The sequence below is a fragment of the Perognathus longimembris genome, chromosome 2 (assembly GCF_023159225.1).
Source record: "Perognathus longimembris pacificus isolate PPM17 chromosome 2, ASM2315922v1, whole genome shotgun sequence".
In the NCBI taxonomy this organism is placed as follows: domain Eukaryota; kingdom Metazoa; phylum Chordata; class Mammalia; order Rodentia; family Heteromyidae; genus Perognathus; species Perognathus longimembris.
In genome coordinates this window covers 95402584-95419624 of record NC_063162.1, presented here as the reverse complement: position 1 = coordinate 95419624, position 17041 = coordinate 95402584, and the positions used below count along the sequence as shown (strand labels likewise).

General features: G+C 35.0%; 1 protein-coding gene across 6 annotated transcripts in view; it reads right to left on the bottom strand.

Moving 5' to 3' along the window:
* Positions 1-17041, bottom strand: part of Dgkb (diacylglycerol kinase beta) — a 549587-nt gene that overhangs the window by 424521 nt on the left and 108025 nt on the right. For all 6 annotated transcript variants that reach the window (XM_048337833.1, XM_048337834.1, XM_048337835.1 and 3 more), the window contains 3 exons: positions 12412-12552; positions 5681-5730; positions 1444-1518 (listed from right to left, as the gene is read on the bottom strand). In XM_048337833.1, the coding sequence (XP_048193790.1) occupies positions 1444-1518; positions 5681-5730; positions 12412-12552 (266 nt within the window). The remainder of the gene's footprint in view (positions 1-1443; positions 1519-5680; positions 5731-12411; positions 12553-17041) is intronic.

Sequence of the window (17041 nt, the reverse complement as noted above, 5' to 3'; positions counted from 1 at the left end):
GCTTTTAATTGCCTACTAGAACTTAATAGATCCAGAAAGTTCAATGAGCCAATCATATTTGATTAGACTTTCTTTTATAGTTAGTTTGTAGTTAATATTTCAAGCCACTCCCCCACTGTGTTTGTAAGAGAGGACATTTCTCTCTGTGTACAATGGATGATATCTGCACTTACTGCTGAATGATTAAATGCTGTAGTGGATTGTAAATAGAAGACTCCTCCAGCAGATGTAATAAGGGCCATGGAGTGCTGCTTCTGGTGTCATTGTTGCAAATTATGCATTCCAACTCCATTGCCCTTGGCTATTGGGAAGGCAAAACTCTCCCCAAATAACAGCACCATGATTATACATAGGATTCCCATGGAAGTCCTACTACATTCATATACTAAGCAAATCTAATCGATTTGGAAAGAATAGCATTAGAACAAAATTGGGAAAGGTAACAATAAATGAACTACACAATTTGCTGATGGAAATACCCTTTGCTACTTTGTAGCATCTGAATGATCTATAGTTATGAAGTAGACAAAGACTTTAGGGGAAGTGGGAAAAGAATGATGCTGGGATAATTATTTAATTATTCCTAAAAATAAGACACTATCAAGCATAGATGCCTCCTGCCTGTAACCTTAGAGTCTGAGATTTAAGAATTGAAAGTTGAAGCCAGCCCTAACAAGAAGGTCTATGAGACTTTCCAATAACAAGTAAAAGACCGAAGTAGAGCTGTGGTTCGAGTGGTAGAATGACAGCCCTCAGCAAAAAAGATAAGGCACGGTGCCCAGGCCCTGAGTTCAAAAGCCTAGTACCAGCAAGCCAGCACACATGCACGTGTGCGCGTGCACAAACACACACACACACACAGATTATTGTTTGCTATATAACCCACAGTCTCACTTCAAAGTTACTATGCTCCTGCCTTCCCTCCATAGAGCAGGGATTGCAGACATGTGTCTCAATAGTGGGTGTTAGGTATTGTGTCTTTAAACAAGTTGATTGAAAATTCATGTTTGTGTCTTTAACTACCTGAAAAGCTTTGGACATGCAATTGCAACATATTTGGATTTATGCTGATTCATCTGTGAAATGATGAAAAATCTGTGTGTCTGAGACTCTGAGGTGTTAATACATATAAAACAGCAAGTGTAAACCCAAAATCTGCCATCACTTCTCTTGTGGCACAAATAACCTTGGCTATGTCCTTCAGCTGCTACTGCTGACCTTTATGTCTGTAAGACCACAATTCAGAATACTTTCAGTGAAGACGAAGGAATATCATATATGCCATAGTAGCTCCTGCAGGTCCCATTTTGGCTTCTGGTTAGTAACTTAGAGATGTCAAATGACAAAAAAAGAAATTATGATAAATTATTAAGATTCCTAGAAGTTTAGAAATGAAAAGAGGTTTTAGAATTTGATCAACAGTCAACTAATTCATATACCTACTGGATTAAGTTCTGTCACATCCCATTCAAGGTATTCTGCCACATGCATCATCTGACCAATGATATTTTCTAGCTCCTGGAGAGAGGAAAGGAACAAGGGAAAAGTGATAGAGGGGAAGAAAGGGAGAGGGGAGCACAGGAAGTGGGGAGGGAAGGGAGAAGAAAAAGAAAGAGGAAGAAAAATAAGATCCAATTAATGGTTTCTGTTGCTCAAAGAGTAGTTCAAAGATTGACCTATGTATCTACTTTTTATATTATCATAACCATATATCATCCTACTTAGATATCTTACAAACTATACAAGATTGTATCACTTAAATATAAATGTCTCTGGTATACCAGAAAGTTGTACCAGGAGAGGGCAGCACTCTGCTGAGAAATGGTTTGTTTCCCTGGAGAGAGTGGAGAGATGTATATGGCACCCTTAAGTTTTCACAGGATGTGATTTTTTTTTTTTTTAAGTCCAGGAACATGCTGAATCTGTGGCTAGAAAACAGATGTAGAAGGTAGAAAAAAGCCCATGAGAGCAATGAAGGGGCTTGTTTTTTTTGTTTGTTGTTGTTGTTATAGTGAGATTATGTACTGAGCAGCTGTCTAGTAGTTTACTGAAAGAATTTACCAATTCATGGTCAAGGTTTGGAGGCTAAGTATATGTAGAACTCATACTGTAAGGTAATAGAAGTTTACTTCAGATTTTCATATTACTATTCTCCATTGACAATGCTTTGAAGAACTGTCAGCCAGTACAAAATTAAAGAGTATATTGCTAAGTTATATGTATATATTTAATGCTTTCATGTTTCTCTATTTCCAGAAAAGATTTAATAATACTTTCTAAGAGGTTCGTAATATTAGAGTTTGCAAACTTATTTTGAATCCAGTTCTGGGGCTCAAACTTGGTACCTAAACCATGTCCCTGAGCTTTTATCCCCAAAGCTAGTGCTGTACTATTTGAGCAATAGCTCTACTTCTGGCTTTTGCTGGTTAATTGGAGCTAAGAGTCTCATGGACTTTCCTACTTGAGCTGGCTTCCAACAATGATTCCCAGATATCAATCTCCTGAGTAACTAGGATTACAGACATGAGCCACCAGTGTCCAGCTCGAATATGGTTTGTAATTTTGAATGTAGAATTAATATAATTTAAAGGTAGTACGCATAGTATAACAAAATGAAAGATGTGTAAAATAATAAAGTATATTAGTAATAGATTGAAAGTATATTAGTAATAGATTATCCTTCTCAAATCTCTAAACTAATGTATGAGCCTGATATTGGTAGAAGGGAGCAAAATATAGCAAAAGCTTATGGTCCATCTATTCAGAAAAAAAATGTAATTATGAACTTGTTATTTATGTAAGACAGTTTGCTCCAGAAAACACAAATACAATAAGTTTTTTAAAAACTTGTTAATTACAAAATTTACAAAATCCTGTGTTACTATCTATTTCTGTCTATTCCATGTAATTTATATATACCTTAATTGTTCAGAAGAGTGAAAATTCCTCAGATTCATTTTTAAAAACAAAATTATTTTCATAGATTATTATATGGGATTCTGATATTGGTTAAATAAATAGCCTCTCTTGTAGAGACCAAGTCTGTGAACACTGTATATGTGCTTGATACATTGTATATTGCATATGGGTCTACCTGACCTAGACAAGGGATGGAAAAACAGGTTGTAAGATATCACAAGAAATGTACACACTGCCCTACTATGTAACTGCACCCTCTTTGCACAACACCTTGTAAAAAAATTTATGTTCAAATTAATAATAAAAAATATATTAAAAAAATAAATAGCCTCTCTTATATTCAGTTTATTCATTAGTAAGGTGGATATTCTAAAAATATTAGTTCAAAGTTTCTGAAAAGATGCGTTACTTTTCGTGTAAAATATTATTTTCTACTTAATAGCCTATAGCAAATGATCAATAACTTTTTTTGTTAGTTTGTTTTGGTCATGGGCCTTGAAACCAGGGCCTGAGCCCTGTTGCTTAGCTTTTTCACTCAAGATTAGCACTCTACCACTTTGAGCCACAGCACCACTTCTGGGTTTCTGTTGGCTGATTGGTCATAAGAGTTTCTATGGACTTCACTGCCCGCGTTGCCAGGGCTCCTGAGTAGCAAGGATTATAGGCATGAGCCACCAGCACCTGGCTCATCAACTCTTATTATGAGACATAGATACCTCTTTCCAAAGTATCAATTTTCTTTGGTTTTCCTCCTAAAGGTGAACTGTAACATCTTTAAAATATCGACAGATAACACCAAAAGATATAATTGAAAATGTTGATGGACTAAAGGACGTATATTGTGTGGAAAATATTTTAGAAACTAAATTCAATTCTTTAGCTAGCTGAAATCTAGTCTGTTTATTCTCAAAGCGATGATCAGTATTGGGAAGAAAAACACAAATATTGTCAGTAAAGTAGTGTATATGTTCCCCCCCAAATGGCCAGAGACCAAATGGCCAGAGACCAATGAATGCATTTGATTGAATTTTCAAATCAGCTGCCAACATATGGCTAAAAGCCTAGTGGAGAAGCATTATTTTAATTTAATTAAAAAGAAACATTAAATAAAACAAATCTGCATTAAAATGTGATTTGCATTTTTGTAGTCTTGAGTGTTCCAATAGCCATATTGAAATACCTACAAAAAACTGATATTTGCAGCTGGGAAATCCCACCAGGAAATGAGCAAATTTATCATGAACTGTTATATTTCCAAATTGAAAACAAACTGTTAATAGGAGCTTAAAATAAATGTAAAATATTACTGAGATTTAAAAACAAGAGATGCCACAGTTACAGCATCAATTCAGAGTGGTGGTCCCTTCCTGGAGCAGAAATTCTAAATATTTATTTCTCCCCAGAGGGCTGATATACTATTATCCTACCCAATATTAAGAAGATATGTCTCCAAATTCATTACTGTGCTTAGAAAAGTCTATCAAATGACCAAGGAACCTGCATGATAAATTGATGTGATCAGCAATGGTAAACATATCAAACATTTCAAAGGGCAGTTTCCCACATTGAATTTTACAGTCTTAAGGTTTTATTATTAGTATTATTATTTTCTTTTGAGAGACTAAAAAATAACAATAACATAATACCCAATATGATAGCATAATATCCAATAACATAATATGAAAACAACATAAAGTAGATTATGAGGTAAATTCTGACATAGACTAGTACTTAAGGTGTTAATGTATTTACTAGAACTGAGTCTAATTTTGAATTATCTGAGAAGTCTCCATGATTTCTATATACTGCCAATAAAATAAGTAGTTGTGCATTTAAGTTAATCAAGCTTCCATTTTTAAAAAAAAAATATTTCAAACCAGGGGCTGGGGATATGGCCTAGTGGCAAGAGTGATTGCCTCATATACATGAGGCCCTGAGTTCGATTCCCCAGCACCACATATACAGAAAATGGCCAGAAGTGGCGCTGTGGCTCAAGTGGCACAGTGCTAGCCTTGAGCAAAAAGAAGCCAGGGACAGTGCTCAGGCCCTGAGTCCAAGCCCCAGGACTGGCAAAAAAAAAAAAAAGAAAAAAAATATTTCAAACCATAAGGCACAATTGCCATATAATATAGGATATTTTGAAAAGAGAAGTTTTTCATATCAATACAAATATGTACATGTGTACATATGTATTTCACCAACAAACATGACCAAAGATAGTTTCATGTATGCACATCCTATGGCTTTATCTTAACTGCTGGGCTGGTTTTGAACCAGGCTCCTCAGATCTCAGCCTCTTGTGTAACTAGCCAGCTAAATCTACTTTTTAAAATAAAAGATAAATAGTAAAATAAAATAATAATTTCTTTGAATTCTGCTTGCATGTCTTCCATATTTTTCTTAGTACCAAATCTTACAGATTTTTTGTAGGTTTGTTTGTTTTTGCCTTTTTAGATAAATGCTTTTAGGTTTGTCTTTTATTTTATTCAGGCAACACTGGAGTCTTCGTTTTTATATCTAGTGAAGGTAAAAATAAAAAGTCATATCTTGTAGTAAAATTATTCAATAGAACGATCATAATTCTTTCTTCTCAGACCACTCTCTCTTACAAACTCAAACGACAGAAATGCCATGTGCGTAGATTCAGATTATATTAAGTGTGCCTTCTGTGATAATAGCTTTAAATTTATTCATTGCCTTTCTCAGAACAAATGACTTTGAAATTTTCACAGAATATTTGAAGGGAAAAAAAAGAGATTACCGAGCTGTCCAGGAAGCCATTCCCATCCGTGTCATAAAGGCGGAACATAACTACGATAAAAGAGGTGTTGAAAGAAACAGATTACAAATGAACCAGATGCATGTTAGCTTAAGACACATTCCTTAAAATTTAATTTATGTTGAAAACATACACAAAAATACTCCCTGCTCATAGCAGTTATTATGTAAATTATTTATCTATTCAAGCTAAATTGAAATACTCAGCATACAAAAATACTGGAGATCAGAAACAAAAGTCTGTCAAATTAGGTTTATTTATTACTAGATTTGGGACTTACAAACTCAAATGTAATGAAAGTAGTTAAAACATTCTATCTTAAATATTAGTGTAAAATGGAGATGCTAAGGAATTTTATTCATTGAAATTTGAAATGCATCATTTACTGTTATCAGTAAATGTTCTCAGAGTGTCAGCCTGCCATGAGAGCCCCATCTTCTGTAGCCAGCACAGAGCAGATCCCAGAATCAACAGAGAAGCCATTGTTAGGATGGATCCCCAAACACTGGGGAAGAGAAAGATGGAAGATGATGTACTGGATTCTTTCTGATGGAGGATGTCAACCCAAAATATAATATTTATATGGTTATAATTGTTTGCTCAAATCTATAAGGGAATGCCATGGTGTAACTAATCATATACCACAATAGGCTCTGTGTGCTTCAGCTCAGGAAAACAAGCACCGGTGACCAGCTGGAGGATTTCTCTGTATACATTACAGACCACTTCATAGCTGTGGGAAAAGCTGCAGGTGCCTTCTTCATATAAGCAGGACACAGCTATAAAAAAATGAAGGAGTGGATATGATGGAGTATGTTGGGTTTGTATAAGTCCCTGCAGGATCTTACTTAAGTTCTAGTATAATAGCACACATTGATAACTATGTGACAAAATTATGGACTGAGCTGGATCACATAGTTGTAGTGAATGGTGCAACTATTATCCTTGTGCTTGATTACATATTATATATGACTTGTACAGACATGGTTATTTATAAGTCAAAAAATTAACTTGTATATCACTAAAACTTGTAAAATGTTACCAACTTATTGCTATACGATTTTATTTTTTAAATGGGCAATGATATCCTGAAGATGTTAAAATATAAGGAGAATCCAGGTGCCAGTGGCTCAAGTCTATAGTCCTAGTTACTCAAGAGGCTGAGATCTGAGCATCATGGTTCAAAGCCAGACCAGTCAGGAAAATCCATGAGACTCTTCAATTAACCACCAGAAAACAGGAAGTCATACTCTAGCTCAAGTGGTAGAGTGCTAGACTTGAGCTGAAGAGCTCAGGGACATAGCTCAGGCCAGAGTTCAAGCCACAGGACCAAATAATAGTAATAATAATAATAATAATAATAACAATAATAATAAAGTAAGAGGGAAATTTGTATCTTTTGAAATAAGGAAAATAAATGCTAGATTAGTTAATAGACCATAAGCCATAAGCATCTCTTAATTTTTTTTTAATAAACCATGGCGTTCATTCTCACACACATCTTCAATCAATAAGAATGGAATGCAGAAGAGAAAGCAATACTACCACTATACAGATATTTATCACTGTAAAATTTTCTAGTATAGCATAAAAGGGTGAAGAATCATAACTTTGTAAGGAGTAACAATTCACAGACTACTCAGAAAAGGTTTTTACAATAGCAATAAGACAGAGCCTCAAGTAAGCATAACTATGTTGTAGAACAAGGGACAACTCTGCAAACCTTTACACACATACGCATGGAATCATTTCCATGTACAGATCAGATGTAGAAGCCCCGTGCTTTCTGCAAGCAGATGGAAGAGCCAGAAAATTCTTATTCAGTTAATGGAATGTTTAAATCCAGGAAAAAATGAGATAAGATTATTTCTCAGAGCAATATGGATTTTCTATGCCATGAAATATAAAGAATAATTTTAAAATAGGGGGAAAATCATCAGTGATGTAAAATATCCTAGATGGATTGAAGCATACAAAAAAGAAAAGAAGGTACAGAAAAGGGACAAAGGAAGGAAAGAAGGAAGGAAGCAAGCAAGCAAGCAAGCAAGGAAGGAAGGAAAGAGGGAAAGAAGGAAGGAAAAAAGGAAGGAAACAGACATAGGGAAGGGAGGAAGGATATAAGGAAGGGAAGGAAGGAAATAAGTTAGCTTTAGATAGATACTCAATCTCCAAATAACACATTATACAGAAAGATAGAAGTAGTGAAAGGCAGAGTGAGGATAATTTTCAGTGAAAAGGTCAAAACCCATATGAAAAACACATTTCCAAGTCAAAACTTATTGTGCAAAATTTGAGTTTTGAATACTTACAAGAATAAAGAAAACTAATTGCATAATTAGAAAAAACAATTCAATCATTAACTCTATGAAAAAAATGGTGTTTGTTCTAACAAACCTATAAAATCTTCCTCTCTGTAATTATATTTATAAGTAATTGTATATATATATAAAGTTATATATATTTATACTTATGGAAGTGTCATGATGGAACCCTAATTCTGTATAAAATTTTATGTACGTGAAAAAACAAGTTAGAAGTTAAAATAACAAATAATATTGATGAAATTAACAATAAATCTTCAAATATTTCAAGACTTTCATCTCAAAATTAAAATCGAAGGCAGGCTCAAGTTCACGTGAACCACTGAACAAGTAGGTGTTACTTTTGAAATTAATATAAGTTAATCAATGTTTAGGTGCCAAAATAAAATAAGCTCAGCAATAAAATATTCTATCAACTTATGGATTCAAAGGTTGGCAACTGTTACAAAGTTACAAGCTAGTTCAACTCACTTATATTTTCATTTTTATACTCAGGTAATTTGACTTTATATAGAAATAATTATGTGCCCACACATGCACTTAGTTAAAAGGTCAGAGCCAAAGTAAATTATGCAAGATAAGGAAAGTATTTCTGTATTTTAATCTTTCAAAAAATTTGAAAACTTCTTGCCTGTCTAGTTTTCTAGTTTTATGATTGAATATCTTGTTATATATACAGTATCATATTTATATTTTCCATAAAGTTATCAATAAGAACATAGTAGTTTCGAACTTGCTATTACACACAAAGAATATATTTTTGAGGAATTTAAATGGATATGTCTTGAATACACATTTGTGTGTGTTTTAGTTTTACATCTATTCAGGTCCTACATAACAAACTTTAAAGACAGAATTGGAAACATTGCTTGGCTCCAGTTTTCTATATTCATGGCAATGGAGGAATGCTTTGTCCTTTCTTCCTCCAGAAGACAGATAATAATAAAAACCATAAATGGGGCTGGGGATATGGCCTAGTGGCAAGAGTGCCTGCCTCATATACATGAGGCCCTGGGTTCGATTCCCCAGCACCACATATACGGAAAATGGCCAGAAGTGGCGCTGTGGCTCAAGTGGCAGAGTGCTAGCCTTGAGCAAAAAGAAGCCAGGGACAGTGCTCAGGCCATGAGTCCAAGCCCCAGGACTGGCAAAAAAAAACCAAACAAACAAAACCATAAATGACAGCTTTTCAAAACAAAATGAATTTGATAATTGAAAGAACATTACAATAAATTCTTAATAACGCTCCAAAAAGTGACACACATTAGGCCTAAGGTTTGGAGGGCAAATCAGCCTATCAAGACCTCATGTACTTATGGAGACATTTGGTAATCGATATCAACAGGAGAGAGGAAAATGGAATCTTCTACAACCCCAACACATATGAGGTGTGTAAAAAAAACATATATGTCTCTACCTGAGAGCCTAAAGGAAAAGACCTCAAAGAGGAATTCGGGTTAGGTTAGGGAAATCAAATTGAAGAAATGGCTCATCATAGATGAATTCAACACTGTTATTTTTTTTCAGGAAATGAACTTTATACTAAACCTTATGTAAATGCCTACCTGAGAAGACTGAATTGGAAAACGGGAACTGTTATATGAATAGATTTTTAAAGTATTATTCCGCTAAAAAGGATGTTTCTTTCATGAATATTAGCAATCTAATAATTTCAGGTAAAAGAATCTCAAATTCTGCTTTTATTTATCAGTTCCAAGAAAAGCAATCATTTCATATGAATTGTGTATATGTGGGTAGGAGATAAGATTCACTGGACACAAGAAATTATGCTAAGCTAATGCATCCCTAATCGTGTGACTTCCAATCTGTTAGAAATATACATCCTCAGGCTGCCCTTGAGACCTCTGAATGACTCTTGCTGGAAGTGAGACCCATCAGCACATTGTCTGCCTGCAGCCCTCCTAGAGAACCTGATGATACAGGAAATCTGGGAAACTATGATTGAAACTAATGGGTATTTGTTACTTTTTGCTTGGCTCCCTGAAATAGAGATCCAAACTCAATGATCCTCAATTGAACAAGTTAAATGTTTTCAGTGCTTCATCACATTGACATATATATATATAAATATATATATATATTTAAAATAGACACATAGGCCTACTTCAGCTGGTAAGAGTGCTAACCTAGTAAGTTTGAGGCCCTATGTTCAAATCTCAGTATCGCACACATACACAGAAAGAAAGAAAGAAAGAAAGAAAGAAAGAAAGAAAGAAAGAAAGAAAGAAAGAAAGAAAGAAAGAAAGAAAGAGAGAGAGAGAGAGAGAGAAAGAAAGAAAGAAAGAAAAAAGAAAGAAAGAAAAAAGAAAGAAAGAAAGAAGGAAGGAAGGAAGGAAAGAAAGAAAAGAAGAAGGAAAGAAAGAAAGGAAGGAAGGAAGAAAGGAAGGAAGGAAGGAAGGAAGGAAGGAAGAAAGGATGGAAGGAAGAAAGAAAGGAAGGAAGGAAGGGCAAAGGAGAGAGAGGGAAGGGTGGAGAGAAGGAGGTAGAGAGGAAGAATAAAGGAAGGAAGGACAGAGGGAAAGAAGGAAAAAGATAAAGCAAAAGTCATTAAGGTAAAATAAGTGAGTAAGAATATGCAAATGTAAAGAGCTTATAAATGTGAAGGAGTAGGAAGGTAAATATGATAAGTTGCTCGGAAAATGGTTGAAGGAAAACTATTCTGATTTGATTGATGGGGTAAAGAGCTAGTCATAGACATTTTAAAAAAGAACAAAGTTCTGATTGTTTTGATGCTGTTGCTGGTGTAATGAAACCAAATCGGGACAGCAGAGATTAAAATTAGAGTATCATCTGCTTTAAGGAGTCTGATGAAAACTGAAACAGTAATAGTAAGAGGAGATTCAAGTGTGAAGGCATGGTTTAACTAAAGAAAACTGTAAGTGAATCTGGTGAGAGCAGAAAAAGTAGATGAAAAATTCAATGAATAAAGACTGGGCACAGAAGGGTGCATGGCAGGGCCATTTGACTTTTGTATTATAAATTACCATTCTGCCCGAAAGCATGCACAAAGACCAGGCTGGTTAAGAATTCAAACTAAAAGCAAAAAAATCTCTGTTCTTAGGGATTTAACCTTCAGAGCAGTGTAGTTCTAGTTATCCTATCAGTAATTAAACTGCAACAGCAAAGACCAATTGGGGAAAAGTTTATGATGACTTTATTAATTCTCAGATCTGGAGAAAAAGATTACTCATCATTTTGTCTTTGTAATCTCTCAATCATGTTCCAGATAACACCTGAGCAAACTTTCCTTCTGGCCGATACTTCACTGAACATTAATATTTATTTTGGATGGAGAGAGATTTCTGTATTTCTTATGGATACAAAATAAATCAGAAAATGCAAATACTCAAAATTTATGAATATTAAATATATATTTAAAGAATAATGTTCATATGTTTTATTCATAACCTAAGCAGATGTGACGCTTACATAATCTTATTATGTAAACTCCTTATTGGTCAGAGAAAGATATCTCAAAAAGTTACCACTAAGTTTAACTCAGAAAGTCTTAATCATCATTCTGAAATATTACAATGTTTTACATCTGCTTCAGAATTATTAAATTTCAAATCTACGATCTTCACTATCATTTCAGTAGCAAAACATTTAAATTCTAAAATGATCAGGATAATCTGATTATTGAAGAAACTGTTAGCACTAATAAAGAGCAAAGGGAGAGAATGGATTATCCAATGGTCAGATTTAAAATAAATGAAAAGCAGTCATGCATTGCAGTGAGTATAGATTGCCAGCAGAGAGTGCTCAGTCACCATACTTACTAAAAGAGAATGCTTTGGTGCTTTCAACTATAATTCTCTACCTTTCCCACCATAGGAAAAAAAATAAAGGTATTGTTTAATTTTTTGTATAATACTCAGAATTTTTAATAGTAGCTATATTTGAGACTCTCAGCTTTGGCCTTTGAGAAAGAATCATTGCCACACTGGTGCTTATTGGGGAGAAGGGAGGCAAAGGTGACAGTCTGCATGGGAACAAAGATCTTTCCTGGTCAGGAATAGAAGGCCTCTCCACACCAATGAATTCTTTCACAAAACAATTCAATGTGTAATTACCAATAGCATCTGCACCTTTCTACCTCGAAAAACAATGCAATTTAACAAAAACTCTTATAATAATACAAGGGCTTAAACTATAATTATAGTCAGTTGTACTTGGCAATAAAGTGAAGTTGACAGATCTCAATATCCTTCAATTGTCTGACTCAGTCGGAGGAATTGTTCTAGTTAAACAAAGTCACTGAATTTAGCAAACATTTTGGTTGCTTGCAGGGAGTGCCATTTCACTGCATACTGTGCTCCCCTCCTCATCACCCCCAATGTAGCTCAGTAAAGGAAATGAACAAACTCATACACTCCAGCTTATCTTCCGGTCTTCCTCTTTCCAGGAGAGACAGGTAGCACACAATGTCCTTCAGGTGGATAACTTCCGGGGAACACGTATTTGCTGGGGAACTTCGGGGAGGGGTGATGGCGCCTTTATTCATTCTCAGACCTGGAAAAGAGTGATTGACTTTGTATTTTTGTTGTTGTTGGTGGTGGTGGTCATGGGACTTGAACTCTGGGCCTGAGTGTTGTCCCTGAGCTCTTCCGCTCAAGGCTAGCACTCTACCACTTGAGCCACTGTGCACTGCGCCACTTCCATTGACTTTCCATGTTTTCTTTAAAGACAGTCCCTAGCTCTCAAACATGAAATGAATTTAGGAAATAGTCAGATAACACACAGGCAATATAAACACCTACGTACAAATTCTCTGGATCTCCACAGTATGGAAGAGTCACATAGGTTCTACAATTGATATACATTAGAGTATTCTTTGGGAAGTAGGGACATAGGGCTAAGCTACTGGCCACTGGAAGGCATCCAGGCTGAATGTTATTGGCCTGGGTAAGTTGATAACACAGATTTAATGCATGGGGGCCATCTATCTATCCCTTCCACCTTAGTCTGTGTTAGTCAGTGACAGATATAAACTGGTTGGAAAGATGCTAAAAATCTGTCTTTCATGATAAACTGAAGAAGAAATGTGAATCTGTCACGCTGTGATTTATCCACTTGATAATAAGTATTCATTCACATAAAAAGTGTTTATGTCAAATATTTGCCAACACTATAAAAGACAACTTTGCTGCCATCAAGGAATTTGCTGATGAGTAAGAGTGAAGGAAACATTAAAGTCTAGATAAACATGATGCACATTTAATTAGGAGGTAAATGTGCATACTGTACCTTCATTTTTCAATATGGTCTTCACTGTATTTCTAGAAAGTTGAGTAATTACACTGATGCAAGACAAAGCACAAGTATAAAAATAAGACTTAAGTGACTGTTCTGACTGAAGCTTTTTCACATGAGTTTTTCCTTCCATTTTACAGAGAAGTGAAAGTAAACCCCAATTACATTTTGGGGCAATTGACATCAAAAGAGGGTTTCAGATGGGATTACTGAGTGGCCATGGGTTTTTCATTCAACCTAAGCCTACTGCAATAGAGAGGTTAGGCCCAAAAATAGTTTTGCAAGCTTGTGCTGCTTGAGCACAGATCCACCTGACTTCAACCCTTCTGAGAAATATACTTCTTCTGTAAATAAACTTCATTCCTGATCCATTATCTTATCCAGCCATCTCAATATAACCAGGCATTTTATTTAATGCTTGATGAAAACCTTTACCTTTCTCATTGCCAAAGTTGATCCTAACGACTGATCTCATTTTTTGGAATGTGTAATATATCATAGAATACATCATAGTAGGACCTTTAATACTATTTAAGTCTCACATTAATTTATTGCATATTTTACATTTACAGCTAACACAGATTCCTGAGCAACAGTGTCCCATGGTTTCATAGCAGCAAGGTGAATTCATACTCTATTTTTCATAATAGCTTATAGAGTCATTTTTCTTCAAGAACATTATTAAGTATAATTTACACCTAAGTTCATCAGACACCCACATGCATACACATCCTTAGTGGGTTTCAAGTGTTCCCCCATATTTTTTCTATCTTAATTTGCTGCCATTGTATTCTATTTGATTTCATCCTTAAAAGTTTGAACCCTTTTGGGCTGGGGATATAGCCTAGAGGCAAGAGTGCCTGCCTCGGATACACGAGGCCCTAGGTTCGATTCCCCAGCACCACATATACAGAAAACGGCCAGAAGCAGCGCTGTGGCTCAAGTGGCAGAGTGCTAGCCTTGAGCGGGAAGAAGCCAGGGATAGTGCTCAGGCCCTGAGTCCAAGGCCCAGGACTGGCCAAAAAAAAAAAAAAAAAAAGTTTGAACCCTTTAAATTGAATTCCCATGAACAGATCACTACATAATTTGTAAAATACTGCTGTTTCTTCTTCCAGTATTTTCATTTTCCAACCATGACTTCAAATATATCCTTATATTTCACATTAATTCTACTTTTGTTTACAGTTATCAACAAATGTAGATAGATGATAGATAGATCAATAGATAGATAATGTTTTTTTTCTTTTCTAGAGCTGCCTCAATGTTTAGCTAATACACAGTAATCGTTATTGTTAAAGCAAAGGAGGTAGACAATTGAAGCTAATTCTGGACTTTAAGATATATCCCAAGGAACTTCAACTAAATAATTCCAACTAAAGCTTAGCAGCTGTAGGGACAAGAAGTTCCAACTTTAGATAAAAATATTTTGGCTCTGACCCTTGACATGACCGTAACTTTCAGATTAGAGAACACAGCACTTGAATTACGGTTGGATAAACTATGACCTAACCCAGCCTGATTGCTGAGCTCATTCTCTCTCTCAAGGTTTCTTCTGAGGTACTAAATTGATATAATCAGCTCAATATAACCATTTAACATAAAATCTCACAATAAAACTATAATGATAGGAAAGAACATATTGTCCCATTTCATCAGAAGAAAGTTAATGATATGCATTTCTATCCATTTAAGCATGGAATCATTTTTGCTTATAAATCTAAGGTGCATAGTATATACTTTCCTGATACCATATTGAGCATAACCAGAGAATATAAAAGTCATATGATATTCTATTCATATTTTCTGTGTGCAAAATATATTTTGAGGTTAACACACACACATCATCATATTTGTGGGGGAAAATATATGTCATCACACTTCTGCATTTTGTTAGGAAAAACAGTAATATTTCTCTTCATTGTTAGTGTAAATTTGTTAGCTAAAAGTTGTAATATATACTTAACTTTCATAGTTTTATATTTTTTAAGTTTACTTTAGAAGAAATGATCCTATATCCAGTTCATACCTTGGAAAACTGAACTCTGCTAAAATGTTGACTCTTTCAAATTTTGACTCTTCCAAAAATCTAATTGTAGCCAAATTTGGTAGGCAAATTAATTATTGTTTATAACGGTTTATAGTCTGCATCAAAGAAAAAAATAAATTATTTTCACAATTACTTTTAGCAAAAATTGTGGAACTTGGCTTTGAAAAATTTTAGGGTTCAATTTTTAGAGACATTCAAAGTTCATAGTAAACTTGAGAAGGGCATAGAAATTTCTTACATTTTGATTTTCTTCATGCATGCCCTTCTTCTTTCCTCACATCTATTTACATTTTGTACAAGTGATAAATCTATGTTAAACATCATTATTACCCAAACTCCACAGTCTATATGAGATTACATTGTGCTTTGTGAGTTTGAATCATTGTGCTAGTATTATAAGATACCGATCAGTTTTATTGTCCTGAAAATCTGTGCTCTGCTCATTCATCCCTTACTACCAACCAATGAAGTATTTATTCTTTCTTATTATGATTTTCCAAATTGTGTGTGTGTTGTGTGTGTGTGTGTGTGTGTGTGAGAGAGAGAGAGAGAGCGAGAGAGAGTATGTTTATGTGAGCTTACCTGCAAGCCAGTTCTGGGGCTTAAACTCAGAGCCTGGGCACTGTGCCTGATTTTTGTTGCTCAAGACAAAAGCTCCTAAGTGAAATGAACTACAAGATTTGGAAATAAATGATTTATCTTTTTTTGCTGTTATCTCCAATGCAGCCTGTGAAATTATATCTTTTTCCTTTGTCTTTCTTTCCCCTGATGTCACTGTAGCTGACTTTGGTACACTGGGTATTGTATGTACATTTATTGGAACTAGGGAAGGGGAACACCAAAATGGAGAGACAAAGGGTAAAAGTCAAACCAATGCAACAACAATATTTACAAGACAATATGTTGTAAACAACCTGTACAACTCAGGGGAGGATGGTGAGGGAATCTGAAAAGGAGGAAGGGGAGAAAAACGGTGGAGGTAAAAAGTTTGATAAGAAATATACTCACTGCCTTATGTATGTAACTGTAACCTCTCTGTACATTATTGTGACAAAAATAAACAACTCTTACTTCAGGGGGTTTGGCAGTTAATTAGATACTTTCTGCTCAGTCTGGGTTTGAACCATGAGCCTCAAATCTCAGCATTCTGAGTGGCTAAAGGCACCGGCACCAGGCAAAAATGTCCTTTAAAAAAAGCTGGAAGCACAGGGACTCTACCTTTTTTTAAATTGGTTTATTTCACTTAGCAATATTCAATTATGACCTCTATGTCTTTTACTATGTTGATCATTTCCTTTTACCACTAACATTCCATACTGTAGATGTATTCCTGCTTATTCATTTGTTCCTTGACTTTATTAAATTCTGAAATGATAAATTGGAAAGTCTTCCTGTTCCCACATCCCTCCTCAAGATCAGCCTACTACCTCAGGCAATGAAAATGTTTCTTCATATTTTCATTTTGTTTCTTTCGACAGAAGGCCTTAGGCCTCAATTTCTCTTCAAAAAGGTTATTTTGCACACTTTTCTACCCTTTAGAATATTTTGCATTTTCCTATAGCTGTCTGGAGATGTATCCCCCCTATATTTTCACTTTGATTCATTAGATTGCACTGATTAAAGAACCTTGTGCAGGTAATTACTGAACAACACAGGAGACAGCATATGGAAGATAAGAAAGTGCAAGTCTGCTGTTTTGAC